Source organism: Oxyura jamaicensis, chromosome 3 (genome assembly GCF_011077185.1).
Source record: "Oxyura jamaicensis isolate SHBP4307 breed ruddy duck chromosome 3, BPBGC_Ojam_1.0, whole genome shotgun sequence".
Taxonomy (NCBI): Eukaryota; Metazoa; Chordata; class Aves; order Anseriformes; family Anatidae; genus Oxyura; species Oxyura jamaicensis.
In genome coordinates, this window is record NC_048895.1 from 33008660 (window position 1) to 33024342 (window position 15683).

The 15683-nt window shown below is 44.0% G+C and overlaps 1 protein-coding gene across 1 annotated transcript in view; it reads right to left on the bottom strand.

Moving 5' to 3' along the window:
- Positions 1-14143, bottom strand: part of EML4 (EMAP like 4) — a 157267-nt gene extending 143124 nt beyond the window's left edge. Inside the window, exon 1 of the mRNA XM_035320630.1 lies at positions 13894-14143. Within this exon, the coding sequence (XP_035176521.1) occupies positions 13894-13918 (25 nt within the window). The 5' untranslated portion in view covers positions 13919-14143. The remainder of the gene's footprint in view (positions 1-13893) is intronic.
- Positions 14144-15683: the final 1540 nt, after the last annotated feature.

Below are 15683 nucleotides of genomic sequence, written 5' to 3' on the forward strand. Positions count from 1 at the left end.
GAGGAAGGAGAGGAGCATGATTAAAAAAGACAAGTCCCAGTTTGGTTTCAGATCCCACCTGAACAGACATCACTCCCCTCCAGCCTTCCCCATCCCTCACCTCGAATTGTTAGGGCCGCACCGCTGGCTTAGGGAAGGTGAGCTCCCTTCAGCTCTCTGCAGCACAGCAGCAAACAGAGGCTCCCTGCATGGGACAGGAGAAAACCAGAAACTGGAGAATGACCAACAGCAATGGGACCACATCCAGGGCAGAGAAACAATAGGGAAAATCTCACCTCTGACAACAGTTAAGAAGATACTAATTTTATTAATCGACTTCAGCATAGCCAGAATTTCAAATGCACAGTTTAAAAGCCATAAAAAAATACTTGAGTTGAAGGACAGACATTTAACTCCTAGGTGACCCACACTTGCAGCACCACTTAAAATACCAAGACTGGACAAATAAAATAAAACAGAGGGAATGGACTAAATATAGGGACACCAAGGTCCACGGCCACTGCAACAGGAAAAAAAATGCTGTGTGATCCCAGTACCCTTGGTGCTCATAGCACACAAGTGCTGCAGAGATGTCCCAGCAGTGCTTACAGCTTTGCCAGGCTCCATCCAGGCACAGAAGTAAGGCATGTATTTAGCTGTGAGGGTTTGTGCAGGTACAAAGAAAAGGGAACTGCTTGGTGTTTGTGTACCTTGCAAGCTTCATATGCTTATCTTTTGAAACACCTTAACACACAGGGAGCAGTGCTAGACAACTTCTGCTCTTCCTAGTTGAAAAGGATCGCCACTTCAACATTAACAAAATCCAAACTAAACACTCTCCTAACCCCATATTCCTCATTCCTCTAAAGGCAAAGAATGGAATATATGCATACAAGAACTTTTTTGTATTAGACACACATATAAGATGAATGATCAAAAAGCTGTTCAAAACTCCAATGACTTCCTATCTGAAAAACTGTCATTGTAGCTTAAAAAACAAAATGCTAGATGAAGTACCACTCACTGCTATACAACTCATTGACAAATTATCCCATGAAAAATGCAGTGTAAGAGTCCTTCAAGCAAGTCATATTCTCCTGTGTTCTCCAAGGCACACCAGGATATTTAATCCAAATAAAAAAAAAAATCTGCAGTACACCAACCTTACTGTGAAAGGGCAGAGGAAAACAGAAACAAGCATGTTGATATCATATAAAGCATTGTTGGACTGGCGCACAAACACACAAAAAAAAAAAAGCCAGGTAAGGATAGGATTTGTACTGTAAATGCTTTTAAATACAACTTTTATTAGGATGCTTACGGATGATCAGAAGCATGGGATCTCAATTCTCCTTGTCAACAACAGTGACTAGTAGAGCCGTATGTTACGATACATCTTCAAAACAATTGTCCCAAAAGCAGCCAACAGCAAGTTCAAGACCCACAATGAAACAACAGCAACAATGCTGCTTGGCTTACAAACCCAGAACAGCACACAACTGCTTAACAAGAGCCACCCTCTCTCACAGGTAGAGTTTTTGCAAATACCAAATAGAAATGTATGGAATTGTCACTTTTGCAGGATCAAAGAGGTATTTTCTTTGTATTGCACAGTCATTGCAGGGTTTTTCCCCTTCCTGTACCATTTACTCTATGCACCTAACAATTCTAAACAAATAATTGATGCAGATAACCTGGAATATTTAACTCTCCTAGCTTGCATCAATATCTTTCCCATTTCCTCTCTCCAATGAGAATATAAACAGTAAGACTTCTATTACACCGCAGTCTTAAAGCAACTCATTAGGTATATTTGCACTTTAATCAAGTACAAATAGTCACTTTCCATACAGTGCATCTTAAAAGAGAAGCTTGCATCCATAAGATTATTTAAAAAACTATTAACATCTAAAGATTTGGCAACCAAATATGAAAAATGAAAATCTATTTTAGAATTAATTTCATCATTAAACAATAACTTCCTAGATTTTTTTCACATCCTGAAGTTACTTTTTTTGTTGTTTTTATTTTTCCAGTTCTTGGTTGAGATTGTTCTAAACATCAGAGGTTTACAAATTTGCAGACTGTGAGTTCAGATCCACTTTCTTTCTATCTAAACCAGCTAAGAAGAAAAGACTTGTTATGAGATGTTCATATGAGATGTTAATCTCATATGAAAATTACCTGTACTCTGCATACTTTAGAAGTTTTCAAATCAAATAAGAATTTATATTGTTTTGCAATACGACTGACAGATGTGCTGGCTAGGTTTCTGAGATGCAACACCTGAGACCCTGCTGCACTTGGGGTCACCAATTGCTTCCTCCCTAACCACCATGGGATGAGGACAGCGCAGCAGCTCCTGGCACAGGAGCAATGGAGATGGTTATGCACCTGTTTAAGGCTTGTGCCTGAGCACCAAGGTTAGTTGTGTAAACTAGCAGCACATCAACAGCACCATACCAGAGCACTGCTTTTAATGAAACACTAGCAAGTCAGATCAAGTGTTTGGGAAATAAGATATGTTTTTTACAAAAACCTGAATTTCTTGTGGTTCTCTATTACTATGCTTAATCCTCATTTTCTCTGTTTAACAGGAAAACAACTCTGGAAATATTTAAATATTGAAATATTTTTCTTCATATCACCCACCTCTGTAGAGAAACAGAATCACTGAACACTATAAATATAGCTTCCTTTAACTTCACAGTTTAAATAAAAAAAAAAATTTTTTGGGTTTTTTGTTTTTTTTTGGTTTTTTTCCCCCCCCCCCCCCCCAGCTTTTTAATATCAAACAGAACAGAAACAAAAAATACACAGCAAGACTAAATACTTTCCCATAAAAAAAAATAAATCTGGAGATCCAGTTCCATTAGCTTACTGAAGTCAGGAAATGCTGCTTTATTTGTAGAATTAAAGAATATTATGCTGTTATTCTGAACCTGTAGTCATTAGAAATTATACTAATACCTGTATTAACCTGCCTTTCCAGGTTTGGTCTCCTCACCACTGGGTACTTTGCCCCTTCAGCCTACTACCTTTCTCCATAAATTCTGCACCCTCTGTCGCAATATGGCATCTTTTCACAGTTCCTATTCCCTCTAACCCAGCTTTTCATAAATTGGGTCCCCAGCCACATCAGCTGCAAGACAAATCTGGTATGGGATGAGAAACAAAAGGAAAATATAAGCAGGGAGGCGCAATAGAAAAGGCCTCACTGCTTATTTTCCTTTTGTTTCTCAACCCACAACAGATCCTCCAGGAAATTTTTCCTGGAACAAACATGTTTTTCTAAGCTCTCTTCTAATGAAATCTTCCCCCCACCCCCTTTCTAAAAATCCCAGACAAGAGGTTGGTTAAACGCACATTTTTCAGAATGGAAGTGAAAATGGCTGAGCTTAACAGAGCCACAAGACAGAAACCTCGCAGCTGCCTGTGCTGGTTTTTCACTCTGAACAAAAACTGGAAGTTATACATGTGTACCACACTTTGTGACACTTCTTGATACACAGGTAAAGCACAGCTCATTTTGAAAACAAATACACATATCAAACTCAGGCTAAAATTTCAGGTATTTATTAGCTTCATACTAAATATTTGCCCAAGCTAGAGTAGTTTCTGCAGATCCAGGCCATTAAAAACGAGTTATAAGAATTTAAAATAAAATTGCTGACAAATACAACTAGCATCTCCCTGAGCTAACACATTTTTAATGCAACACACACACACACAAAAAAGATCACATTTACATCAGAAATACTATTATCAAGTCCATATCAGCTAAATAAATGGCCTTATTACTCTGTTTCTTTACTGTAAAGAATAAACTCAGAGAAATCACACTATTAATTATTTCACTATACCTACCTCCAAAAGTACCTTAATTATTCATATTAAGTAAACATTCACTCCTCTAGTAAGAATTCAGCCCAAGAATTCTGGAAGACAAAGAACAAGCAGATTGCCTTCATGGTCACAATCTAACTGCTGCCATACCTGTGCTGACCAGTCCTTGACCCATGTGAACACCTTTCAGAAATACTGTAGTCGCAGATTACTGAAAATATAACACAAATTCCACAAATTTCTTCAGGCCTGTCAATCTGATCTCAGTGCTGGGGAAGGTGATGGAGCAGATTATGCTGTGCCACCACACAGCAGTACCATCATGCATCACTTACAGGGCAAGCAGGCGATCAGGCCCAGTCAGCATGGGTTTATCAAAGGCAGGTCCTGTTTGACTAACCTGATCTCCTTCTGTGACAAGGTGACATGCTCAGTGGACAAGGGAAAGGCTGTGGATGTGGTCTACATAGACTTCAGTAAGGCTTTTGACACCATTCTGCACAGCAGTCTCCTGAAGAAGCTCAAGACTTAGACAAGCGTATACATTGTTGGATTAAAAACTGGTGTGGCTGGGCCCAAGGAGGTGTGGTGAATGGAGTTAAATCCAGCTGGTCAATAGTAGTGCCCAACCCCGAGGGCTCAATACTGGGCCCAGTTCTCTTTAATATATTTACCAATGATCTGGATGAGGGGATTGAGTGCACCCTCAGTAAGTTTGCAGACATGAAGTTAGGCATGAGTGTTGATCTGCTCAAGAGCAGGATGGCTCTGGATAGGCTGGACCGACAGGCTGAGGCCAACTGCAGGAGGTACAACAAGGCCAAGCGCCCAGTCCTGCACTTAGGACACAACAACCCCATGCAGAGCTACAGGCTTGGGGCAGAGTGGCTTGAAAGCTACCCAGAGGAAAGGGATCTAGGGGTATTGATGGATAGCCGGCTGAACATGAGCCAGCAGCGTGCTCAGATGGCCAACAAGGCTAAGAGCATCCTGGTTTGTATCAGAAATAGCGTGGCCAGCAGAATTAAGGAAGTGATTGTCCCCCTGTACTTGGCTCTGGTGAGGCCACACCTCGAGTACTGTGCTCAGTTTTGGGACCCCCACTACAAGAAGGACATCAAGGTGCTCGAGCTTGTCCAGAGAGGGGCACAAAACTGGTGACGGTTCTAGAAAAAAGGTCTTACGAGGAGTGGCTGGGGTTGTTTAGCCTAGAGAAAAGGAGGCTCAGGGGAGAGCTTGTCATGCTGTACAATTACATTAAAGGATGCTATAGTAAGGTGGGGATTGGGCTCTTTGCCCAAGCACCAAGTGATAAGACAAGGGGAAATGGCCTCACATTGCACCATGGGAGGTTTAGGCTGGATATTAGGAGAAATTTCTTTACTGAAAGGGTTGTGCAGCATTGGAACTGGCTGCCCAGGAAGTGGTTGAGTCACCATCCCTAGAGGTCTTCAAAAAACATGTAGATTTAGAACTTAGTAGCTGGGCTTTAGTACTAGGTTAAAAGTCAGAGTAGATGATCTTAGAGGTCTTTTCCAACCTGAATGATTCCTTGAAAATCTAGAGGACAGCATAATCAACAAGTCATTTTTCTTAAATCTCATATCATTTTCATGGAAAAATGCCATACCACATCCCATGGTGCTTAAAAACCAGAAACACAGAGATCCTCCCAACCTCAATGCATGAGAGACTAAAAACAACAGCGATCTCACAACAGGGCTTATCACAGCTATCGCAAATCTGTCAGTAGTGACTCAGAGCTCTTTCGCATTTATCCCATGGAAGAAGGAAAAAAATGCAGAGAATTTGGGCTACTTGTTATTGTTGTCTCCCTTCACTCATGATTTTAACATACGTGTTTAGAGTTTAGGAAGAAAGCACTACAGCCACACCGACCACTAATTTCCTGCTTGATATCGCTGATGGTATTTGCATAGCACACACTGGAACAGGAGGTGATAGCAGTTCTATGTAGCACTTCATAGCTAAACAAAGTTGTAATTTTCTTCTTGTTTGAGTTCTTGTTTAAAAAAGCTAACGTGATATTATGCAGACATGAGTATTGCTATGTCTCAAGTCTTGCAACTGAGGAATTTTAATTTATGGTTCTTACCCTTGAAGGTTCTTCCTCTCTGCACCTCTCTTCAAAAATCACCAAGAACTAAATTTGTAGGAATGCTGTCCTGAACTTTCATTCAAATTCCAGCAATAAAAGCGCTACACTGAAACAGTTCCAGCAGTTTCATTCCATTTCACGTGTTCAGATTTTTCAATACCTACTGCTTCTGGAAAGGAATTTGGTCAATGATACGCTACCTAAAGGACATCTACAATTCAAAGCCACTGCAAAGTTTGTTATAAAAAAACAAAAGGAGGTTTTTACTGGAGGATGTGTAATAAAGTCTGAAGAAATGTGGTTATTTTTTAGAAAGTGACATCCAACCTCAAAACTGAACCTGCAAGAAAAACTTTCAGCTTTCTACTGCCATTTTTTAAACATAACTTGCCAATGAAATTTAGTGGTCTAATTAACTACAGATCCATGTAAAACACACAACAGGAAACCTCTTAGGAAAATGGCATGGTCTACTTGTGACTGTGAATAAGAGGGAAGGAAACTAACTCGAGCCCACCCTCCTGCTGTTGTTTTATACTGAGATGGGTGCAAAGCTCATCAGAACCCTAGATTAAAGTTGACATTTTTCCTTTTGTTCTCTAAGACAGAAAGCATGTAACATACAGTAAGATGTAAACAAACTAATAGCTCTGCCATTTATTTTATATATATTTGGTGTTGTTAGTTGCATGTGTTTGCTCACCACAGCAGCTGACTGAAATTTAGCATTATAAAATAGTATCTATTAATCTTATGTCACAAATTCATTAAAAAAACATAAAATGTGGTGAAATCATTACCTCTTGTATTTGGACAGCAAATATAATTTTTTCTTGGTAACAGCCATTTCTTGCTTTTGTGTCCTAACCCAGGATAATGAAATCCAACTATTCTGTCTTTAAAATCATAAAGTTCTCATGAAAAAGCATTTTCATTTGCTTTAGCTAAACCACATTTCTAGGTTTAATTTGCAGCATCCCTTTAGAGAGCCAAATCTTGGGCTTAAAAGCATTTGTGACTTTAATTTATCCACTGGGCTTTAAACTCCCAATTTTCCCAGAGGATTATGAAAGCCTGCCAATTTAGCTTGATGCATTAGAACTGTTTACACAAGTTCAAAATACATTTAAACATAAAACAGTTTGGTTTCAGCTCCCCCTACCACTTCCCCCCTCCCCCCTTCTTTTTTTAAGCTCAAATTAACTGGGAGAACAAGTGGGAGCCAACTCCAGACTGGAACACTGGACTCAAATTAGAGGTGAGTTTCACAAGAAACACGAGAGAATCAGAAAAGAGACAAGAGTGACTGTTTTTCACTAACTTAATATAACATCTGATATCCAAGGTAGATGAACCTCTCCAAAACTATAGCATAGCCTTGTACAGCAGATCTGTGTTGGTTCATCTCTTCTCCTTTCATTGTATTTTTATTACATGTAACAGTCATACACATATACAAGCAGCTCTAGAGAGATAAATAAAATGTATATAACACAAAGTATAAGGTTATTTCTACAATAAGACAGATTTGCACTCACAAAAGTATCCCTGCCTAAAGGCTGCAAGACCATGCAATCCACTCCACTAGACAGGTGCACACCAAAGAAAGCAACTGGATTCTCCAACACTTGCTAAAAAAAAAAAAAAAAAAAAAGTTGTCCTTCCAGACGAACAGCACGTCACACAAAGTAGAACAGAACAGACACTAGAAAGTCAGGAGAGCAGTTGGGAAAACAGCAGTTAAAGAACATCAAGACACATCTATATTTAGTAAACAAGTTAGGCTGAAACTATTGAAGATGAGCAGAAAAGGCAACCTCCTGCGAGACACAAAAATAAATAAATAAAGTATTTCATCCAATCAAGTAAGAAGTCTTGGGGCAGAAAGCTTAAGAAGAATACTGCTACATACCATCAGTGAATATTACATGAATACTTAAAACATCGACCCAAAATAAAAGAATATTAAATAAAAATAAGAAGTGAAAAGGGAGTGAGAAGGAATAAAAGAAAAACAAAGGAAAAAAAAAAGAGAGAGAGAGAAACATTTAATGTGTTCCAAGATTTAGCAATAAACTCAGACTTTTACTCTCTGGTGTCTCTCTTCATATCCCACCCCTCTAACAGCACCACCCATTTACATCCACTGACCGACTTATCAACTAAAGCTGCAAGCTTGTCCATGAACACAGCCTTTCTAAATCAGAGCACACGTGATTCCTAAAGATGACTCAAAGCTCTCAGAGGAGCTTGCATGGGGTTTCCAGGTAGCCATCCTTCAGCACCTGATGAAAGAAAACCACAGAAAACCAAAGTTCTGCATTGATTTGAACAAGCGGACAAAAGAAAAAGTAACAATTTCCCTTCAAACTGAGAGCCTGGACTGCTTTGTTTACAGAGAGGAAAACAAGGCAAGCAGTGGCTCCACCTGAGCTTATGGGCAACTGTGAAAAGATTTCTTGAAAAGGAAGTTAGTGAAGCTTATAAAAAGCTGTTTATCAGGTGATTCTTAACTTCTGTACAGAAGAATGTCCCTACTAGAAACAGTCAACACCAGCAACAGCACAGAGACCTGCACTGTCATCATACATGCCACGTGTTACAAAATTAATTACCCTCTAACACCCTCCCTATTACATTATGTGTGGGTAAAACAGGAACAACATTCTTGGCCTTAAAATCACATTCATTAAGGATTAGATTTAGCAAGGACCTAAAGGAAGAAGGGAAAAATAAACCTCAATAATTGATAGAAACCACACTAAGGGAAGCAGCTATTTTGAATAGCAAGGAGTGGCGAACAGAATCTCCCTGCACGTTACTAACAGTAAAATTAGCAACGTAATGCTGTTAAAAAGAGAAAAGAGCACTGTTCTTGACCAATTTTTTCCTCTTAAATACCTCAGGATATAAAACAGAGGGGAAAAAATCCTTTCAGAGCAGGTTTTTCAGACGAGAAAATTTTGTCAACTATACTTCCCATATCAAAATACTCAGTTAAAGAGTATGAAGTACACACCGTAAGGCCAAAAATTACCCTCAGCATCCCAGGCATTAAAAGCCTTTCTACAGGAGAGAGAAGTGAGACTTTTTAACAGACTCTCCTGTGTTTGCGGTTTATGGTTTCTTTGTTTTTAAAAGCCAGAGTGTTATTCACAACCACGCTAAATATTGCCAATAGCTCCATGCAAAAGAGACTCTTTTAAACACACAGTCCTTTGCTTCTCAGCTGGCGACAGCAAAGGGCTGCTGCTCGCTGCCCACTAACTAAAGCCCATGCAAACAAGAGGTGGGCCACCACTGAGTTTCTAAAGCAAACAGCCTGTCTTCCTGGCTGTTCTTGTTTAGCCACCCCGGTACCAATCATCCTTCTCAGGCAGGACAGACTTGTGTCCTGCCAAACTTTTTTATTTTTAAGAACACTAGCACACTGACAATAGCACAAAGCAGTCCCATGAGCACAGCCCCATGAATTAAGTTGAATTTACTGCCTGCAGACTAGAAGGGCAACTTAAAAAAAAAAAAAAAATCTTTAAAAAGTCTTTATATCCTAGCCCAAATAAATGACAAATACCCCAGCTTGCTGTAGCTAGTCATTCCACGTGCTCATTTTGCTCAGTACAGAACCAAGCCACAGATTAATCATGATGCACTTTCTTCATATGCTCTCAAGACACAGCGCACTGGTGACCACAAGATCTTTTCTGCTCCAATTCTCCTGCCCCCTCCAGCGTACCTGCCTGTTCATCACTGGGGCCAGAAAAAAAAAAGCCTTTAAGGGCTTTAGCAAAGCCTGAGCTTCAACAAACTCTACTGGCTCTTCAAATCCAGAAGAGGAGCACATCCTCATAAAAGTGCCTCAGCAGTTATCCAGACCAGACTCAGTATAGCTATGACACAGGTATGTTTTCAAGAAACTTTTATGCAATACCCAGCATAAGCAATGAGGGGAAAAAATAGAAACCGACAAAAATGCACCCCTTCAGTTAGTAGCTGTTAGATTTACTACAGTTAGTAGCAGTACACACATAGATCCCATATAATAAGAATCACTTTTTCTTTTAATTTCTGTGACTGTCTACTAGCATCAACAGAAGAGAAAAGCCTTGCTCTCCACTTAGTCATTACAGCTCCCCTTTGTCTTCTCTTCCTCCAGAAAATAGGCCTAAGCTCAACTACTCTGTTTTTTTCTTTAATCCTTAATTATTTTGTTTGTCTGAGACTTCAAGAGAGGATTGATTTTAATTTCTCTGTGAAAATATTTTCAATCATAGAGAATTTTACAGTTAAAAACTGCACCTAAGCTTCAGGGCATGCTGCACAGCTGCACAAAACCAATTGTCAGAAGGTGAGCGCTCTTCATTTACTTCTGTAAGTTCCTATTCTCCCACGGACCTAATTGCTGGAGATAGTCCCATTAAAATGCTTCAGACCACGTTGTTATCATATGCTGGTGACAAAGTTGGAAGCAGCTGTACCCTTTTTTTTCAATGCATCTGATGAATGCTTCCATATCCTCATTTACAATCAGTTATTGTTACAGAGCTCAACAAGCAGAAGCTTTCTCAGAAAACAATGCAACAGCTATGAGAGCATTGGAAAACTGTCCAAAGAACATCCCCTCACCAGCCCATCATGGCTTACTCTTCACAGCCCTAAATCTAGCAGGATCAAAATGATCTCATACCTTAGCCAGCTAACCCTGCAAAAAGTAAAAGGGGCACTACACGAACAGCTTAAGAGTTGCCACAGAGAAGTAACACACTGGCAAATGCTTCATGTTAATACATTTCTCTGAGACACCTTTCAGCTACAGGCATGCATTTGCCGCACCCAAGTACCGGTTCCAGAAAGTTAAGTTTTAGGCCTGAGAAAGGCGGCAGCATCCTCCATGCTGTGGGAGGTTCACAATACAGTAAAGCCAACCCAAGAGAGTTTTGCCGGCAGCACAGGCTTTCTGCTGGGCCACCCGTTCACCGGGGGCTCACCAGCATGAGGGTGGAGGAGATCAAGGGCAGTTGTCTGCAGCACGAAGAGCAGAGATGGCAAAAACAGGACTACCTTACTCAGGACTACCTGACAGGCTCAGCACCACTATTTCTCACATTGGCTTTTTTTTTTTTTTCCATCTTTCTGTCTCTGGAAGTGTGTTGTTCTATTATTTTGGTGGAATTAACAGTTCTCTCCCCTGAAGATGCCACCGCTGTGCTGTTTTGATCAGGACCCTAAAGCAAGAGAACTTGGCAGACCCAGAGGCAGACACCCATGCTGTGCTCCTGTCTCGGCGAGGGTGCGGGGCAGAAGCCCAGGCACTCAGTCCAAGTTCCTGGACTTCTTGTTCCCATTCAGAAGCACATTCTTTCACTTCAAGCGATGCATCCGAAAAAGCGGGTGGCCAAAATTCACTAAGCCCTCAATTCATTGAGTCTCTGATGAGTGTTGTATTGGAAATGATTCAATGTGAGGTAAGGCTGTCCTACTAGACATAGCAAATGGGACTTAATAACCATTTCACTACTGGTGATGTTCAAAATGTACTGAAATCCCAATACATATGAAATACTTCTGTGCTTTATCAAGAGTAAGTCAATATCTATTGCAGTTGTGGAACTTAACTCATTATGTATATATTATTTTTTTTCTGTTTAGAATAATTGCATACTCTCCTCTTACGTACAGTGCTACATAAACATGTCCTAAAACAATAACCAAACCTTTCTTAAAATTACATATTAAATGGTTTCTTTCATCTCTTTATTCTCATAAAAGTTTCAGTGTAGAAGCCAAAATAAAACAGCTGCATAAAGTATTTTCAACTGCAAGAGACATGTAAGAAGGTATTTTTGCCTGTGCTGGAGGGCACAATCTGTAATAACATTTTGCCTTCCAGATAATGACAGGAGGCATTAAAAGGACAACTTGCTCTCTAATAAGCTCGCTTGACTAGTGGAGCACGCACATACATAGATAGCAGAGTTTTGCCAACAATAATTTTAATTAATTTTTAAGTTTCATTCTAAATTACATTAATTTATGGCCTTCCTAAAAGGCGTTTAGCCGACAGCTAATTAAATTCAAGCCATTAGATTTTAATTAGAGATGTTAAAAAAAAAAGTCTCAAAACAATTCACACATCTTTGTGAACGCTACATGCTTGTTATCAGCAACAGCAAACAAGAGATGATTATAAAAACACAGGATTACGCAGCACGGCTGAAACCTGAAAATAAGCAGGCCACGTGAAGCTTGGTGCTTCGAGGCTGGAGATTCCGGGCATGCCCTCTCCTCAGCCCAGCTCCAGAAAACCACTCTGCACCCATACCTACTATAAAAGCAAAATTGGAGGCCAACAAACATCACGACATACACTTTAGAAGGCTGAGCTTTGCTTAATCCTCATTAAAATCCTCTAATAAAATGGCAGCTCCTTCCTGACCAAACAGTGAAACAAATTAAAGGTCCAGCTGGAGCTTCCCTATTATTAAATGCAAGTGAGATGCTCTGAGTGCAAGTGGGATGCTCCGGTGCAAGGCACTGGGCCATCCAACTGGACCACGTTACTCTGCAAGCAACCTCGGTGCAGGAAAATAATGCTTTTTGATTTCAAAATGATTGTCCCCCCCAGCCCTCCTCCTCCTTACAACAGTTATTTCTAAATATGGACCGGGGGGGGGGGGGGGGGGGGGGGGCAGTACTTCAGGAGTGAAAGCAGCATGGGTGCTCTTTGATATGTTGATCAATTTCAGTACTGGGTAAAGAGGCTCATAAATATTGAGCAGGACGCATTTGCATGTGTCACCCACGGGCACAATTTTCCCGGTGAAAAATGAGAACAGAACCCTGACAATTTCTCCCTTTTTGATCGGAAGTTATAAAATGACCATGAAAGTTACTTGAGCAAGGATAGTGTATCAGGCCAAGAGCCAGGCTTAAAAAAAAAAAAAAAAAAAAAAAAAAGCGTTATGTTAATTATGGTGCACCAGTTTGGTTTGGACAGGTGCCCAAAATGCTGGAGTAGACATTTCGAAAACCTTAAAGGTTAGGATCACACTCAGCAGTTAAATGAGTCAACATTTCCAGAAAATCGAGAACTATTCGCTATTATTTCACGGAGGCATTGTAAAAAGAAATCGATCCGGTTTTTAGCAGAACTGATTGACTCTTCTCCGGGAGACGGACCGAGCCTGCAGGAGGTGCAGCAGGGCCGAGAGAAGGTGCAGGAGGGCACCCCACGCAGGACTCCCCGAGCCGTGCCATCGGCGGAGCTCGCAGAGAATAAACAGCAACGTGCGCGCCTGGCGATCGCTTCAGCTCGCGCTTTTAATCGGGGCCGCTGCGTGCTGTATGCGCTCCGTCCTCCGAGAGGCTGGGAAAGCGGGCTGCCCGAATGTTTTCCTTAAAACACCCGGCGGCGATTTGCCGCATGCAGCCTCGGGGAAGTCGCCGAGGAGGCAGCCTGTCAGTTTCCTGGGGATGTTTGGGGCGAACATTGCGGGTTTCGGCGCTGCTCCCGGAGGCCGAGCCCGAAACGGGCGACCCCCCCGCCAAGGAGCCGGCTCCCCCCCGGGCCGGGGGTCCCGAGAGCCGCTTCCACCCCCGGAGGGAGGCAAAACCCAAGGGAACTGACGGGAGCAGGGCAAGCAACTAACTCCAGGGAAGCACAGAACAAAGGAGGCAAGTGCAGCCGGAGCTCTCGCAACAGATGGTTTGAAGCTGACCAGATTTCGCGCTGGCATCCCCTCCCTCCTCCTCCTCCTCCTCGCTTTCCTCCCTCCCTCCCTCCCAGCGCGGCCAGCCCCGCATCGCCCCCAGCCCCGGCACCCCCGGGTCCCCCCAAGCCGCAGGTGCGCACCCCCCGGGGGGGGGGGGCGGCAGGAGTGCGGGCAGGAGGCTGCCAGGAGGCTGCCGGCAGGCTCCCCCCGTGCCGTGCCGTCCCGTGCCGTGCTCACCCAGGCTGCCGGCGAACCCGTCCATTTTGTGCCGGGGGAGGCTGGCGCCGCAGCCCGAGGCGAAGCCGCTGGCGCCGGCCGGGACAGGTTCATTCACCCGCGGAGCAGCGGCGCCGCAACCCGGCACTCATGAGCCGCCCCGGGGCGGCAGCAGCAGCTCCTCCTCCTTCCTCCTCCTCCTCCTCCCGCGGCTCCGTCCGTGCGCCGCGACCCCAGCAGGGCGGTGAGCGCCGAGCTCCTCCCGCCGCCGCCAGCGCCGCCCCAGCGCCCCGGGCCGCCGTGCTGTCGTGCTTCCGACTCCGCCCGCCCCTGGCAGCCGCCGCTTCCCCCCCGGGCGGGACGGGGACGGGCCCCGGGACGCGGCTGGGGACGGGGAAGGGGGCGGCTGATCCGCCGGAGCCCGGCGAGCCCTGCCCCGGAGCGGGGGGGATGCCGCCGTGCGGGGTGCCGGGGGTTTTTGGGGGGTCGGCGCCTTGCTCCCGGTGCCCTTTTCCGCGCCGGGCGGCAGCCCCAGCCTTCCTTATTTCACCCTCGGAAGCTTGCACCGCTGGGAGAGCCGGTTGGGCGAGCGAGGGTGATAATCCCAGCCACCAACATGGAAATTCCCATAGGTGGCTGTGAACACGCCCGCTCCGAGCGGGCCGGGGGAGCTTTTGTCCCGCCGGGCGTGACACCGGGGGGCTGTCACCGTGTAACCCCGCGGTTCTCACGGAGCCCACGGCTCCGCTCCCGGCCGCCCCAGCAGCTCCCAGCCCTGCTCTCCGTGCGGGGTAAAAACGGGAAGGAGAACCAGAAATACAAGTCAGCCATGCTGCGTACCACCTAGCCTCTCCTCTCGGTGTGAGGCAACACGGCCGAGCCGGGCGATGCATCGCTTTCTCCCTGGTCAGGAAGAGCTGCATACCCATTGCGACATCCTGTTTTGATGCAAGTGTTTTCCCTTCACGCACTCGGTGGTGGTGCTGCGGTCGTGCAGCAAGAGGGGTGAGCGCCTCACGCCTCACGAGCACGCCGCCGGCTCTTGCAGCCATGTCACCTAATGACAGCCCTGGGATGGTGTTGAGCAGGGCTGGGGAGAAACGTGGTGCTGGAGAGCAGCACGGCGCCCATGGCTGCCTTTCTGCAGCACCTTCCCTTTAATCGGGCACAAGTGCGGTTAACTTGCTGCTCCGCGACACAAAATGAGCCCAAGGCGTTCGTGCGTGCTCCTTCCCACTGAGGCAGAGCCCTGTGTAAATTCCTCGGCTGGGGACCGGGTGCTTCAGCACGCTGTTGAATTAAACAAAAAGCATGCCCAGCTGCCTGCTCGAGCTCTTAGCACGACTGTCCTTCAGCCACAACAGCGAGCAAGTTACAGCAAACATCCTTATGCCTGTAAATAAAGTGCCATCTCCACAGACTGGAAACTGAGGCACGCAGGAGAAGGTGACAGCAACAGATGCTTATCAAGATGTTTAATTACTAGTGAAACTGGTTAGGAGTGTGAATGGCTTTGGTTATCTACATGCTGCACAGCTCGCACAAAACTATATCAAAGGGTGAGGAGCTGCAAACAGAGTAGCTACTTCTCCATGGTCTCATTTTAAACAGGAGATGAGTGTGGTACTCAAGTACTGTTGGAAACACAAGCTTCAGTACTAACGTCTTATAAATAAAGCTATTTCACTGTAGAGCTAAGGAACTGAATAAAACTCAGGAAATGAGGAAGGACATGTACCTCTGTGTAACTTGTTAACTGGGAATTTCTGAAGAGCAAACTCTATGCAGGACTTAAATAAAAACCAAAATTC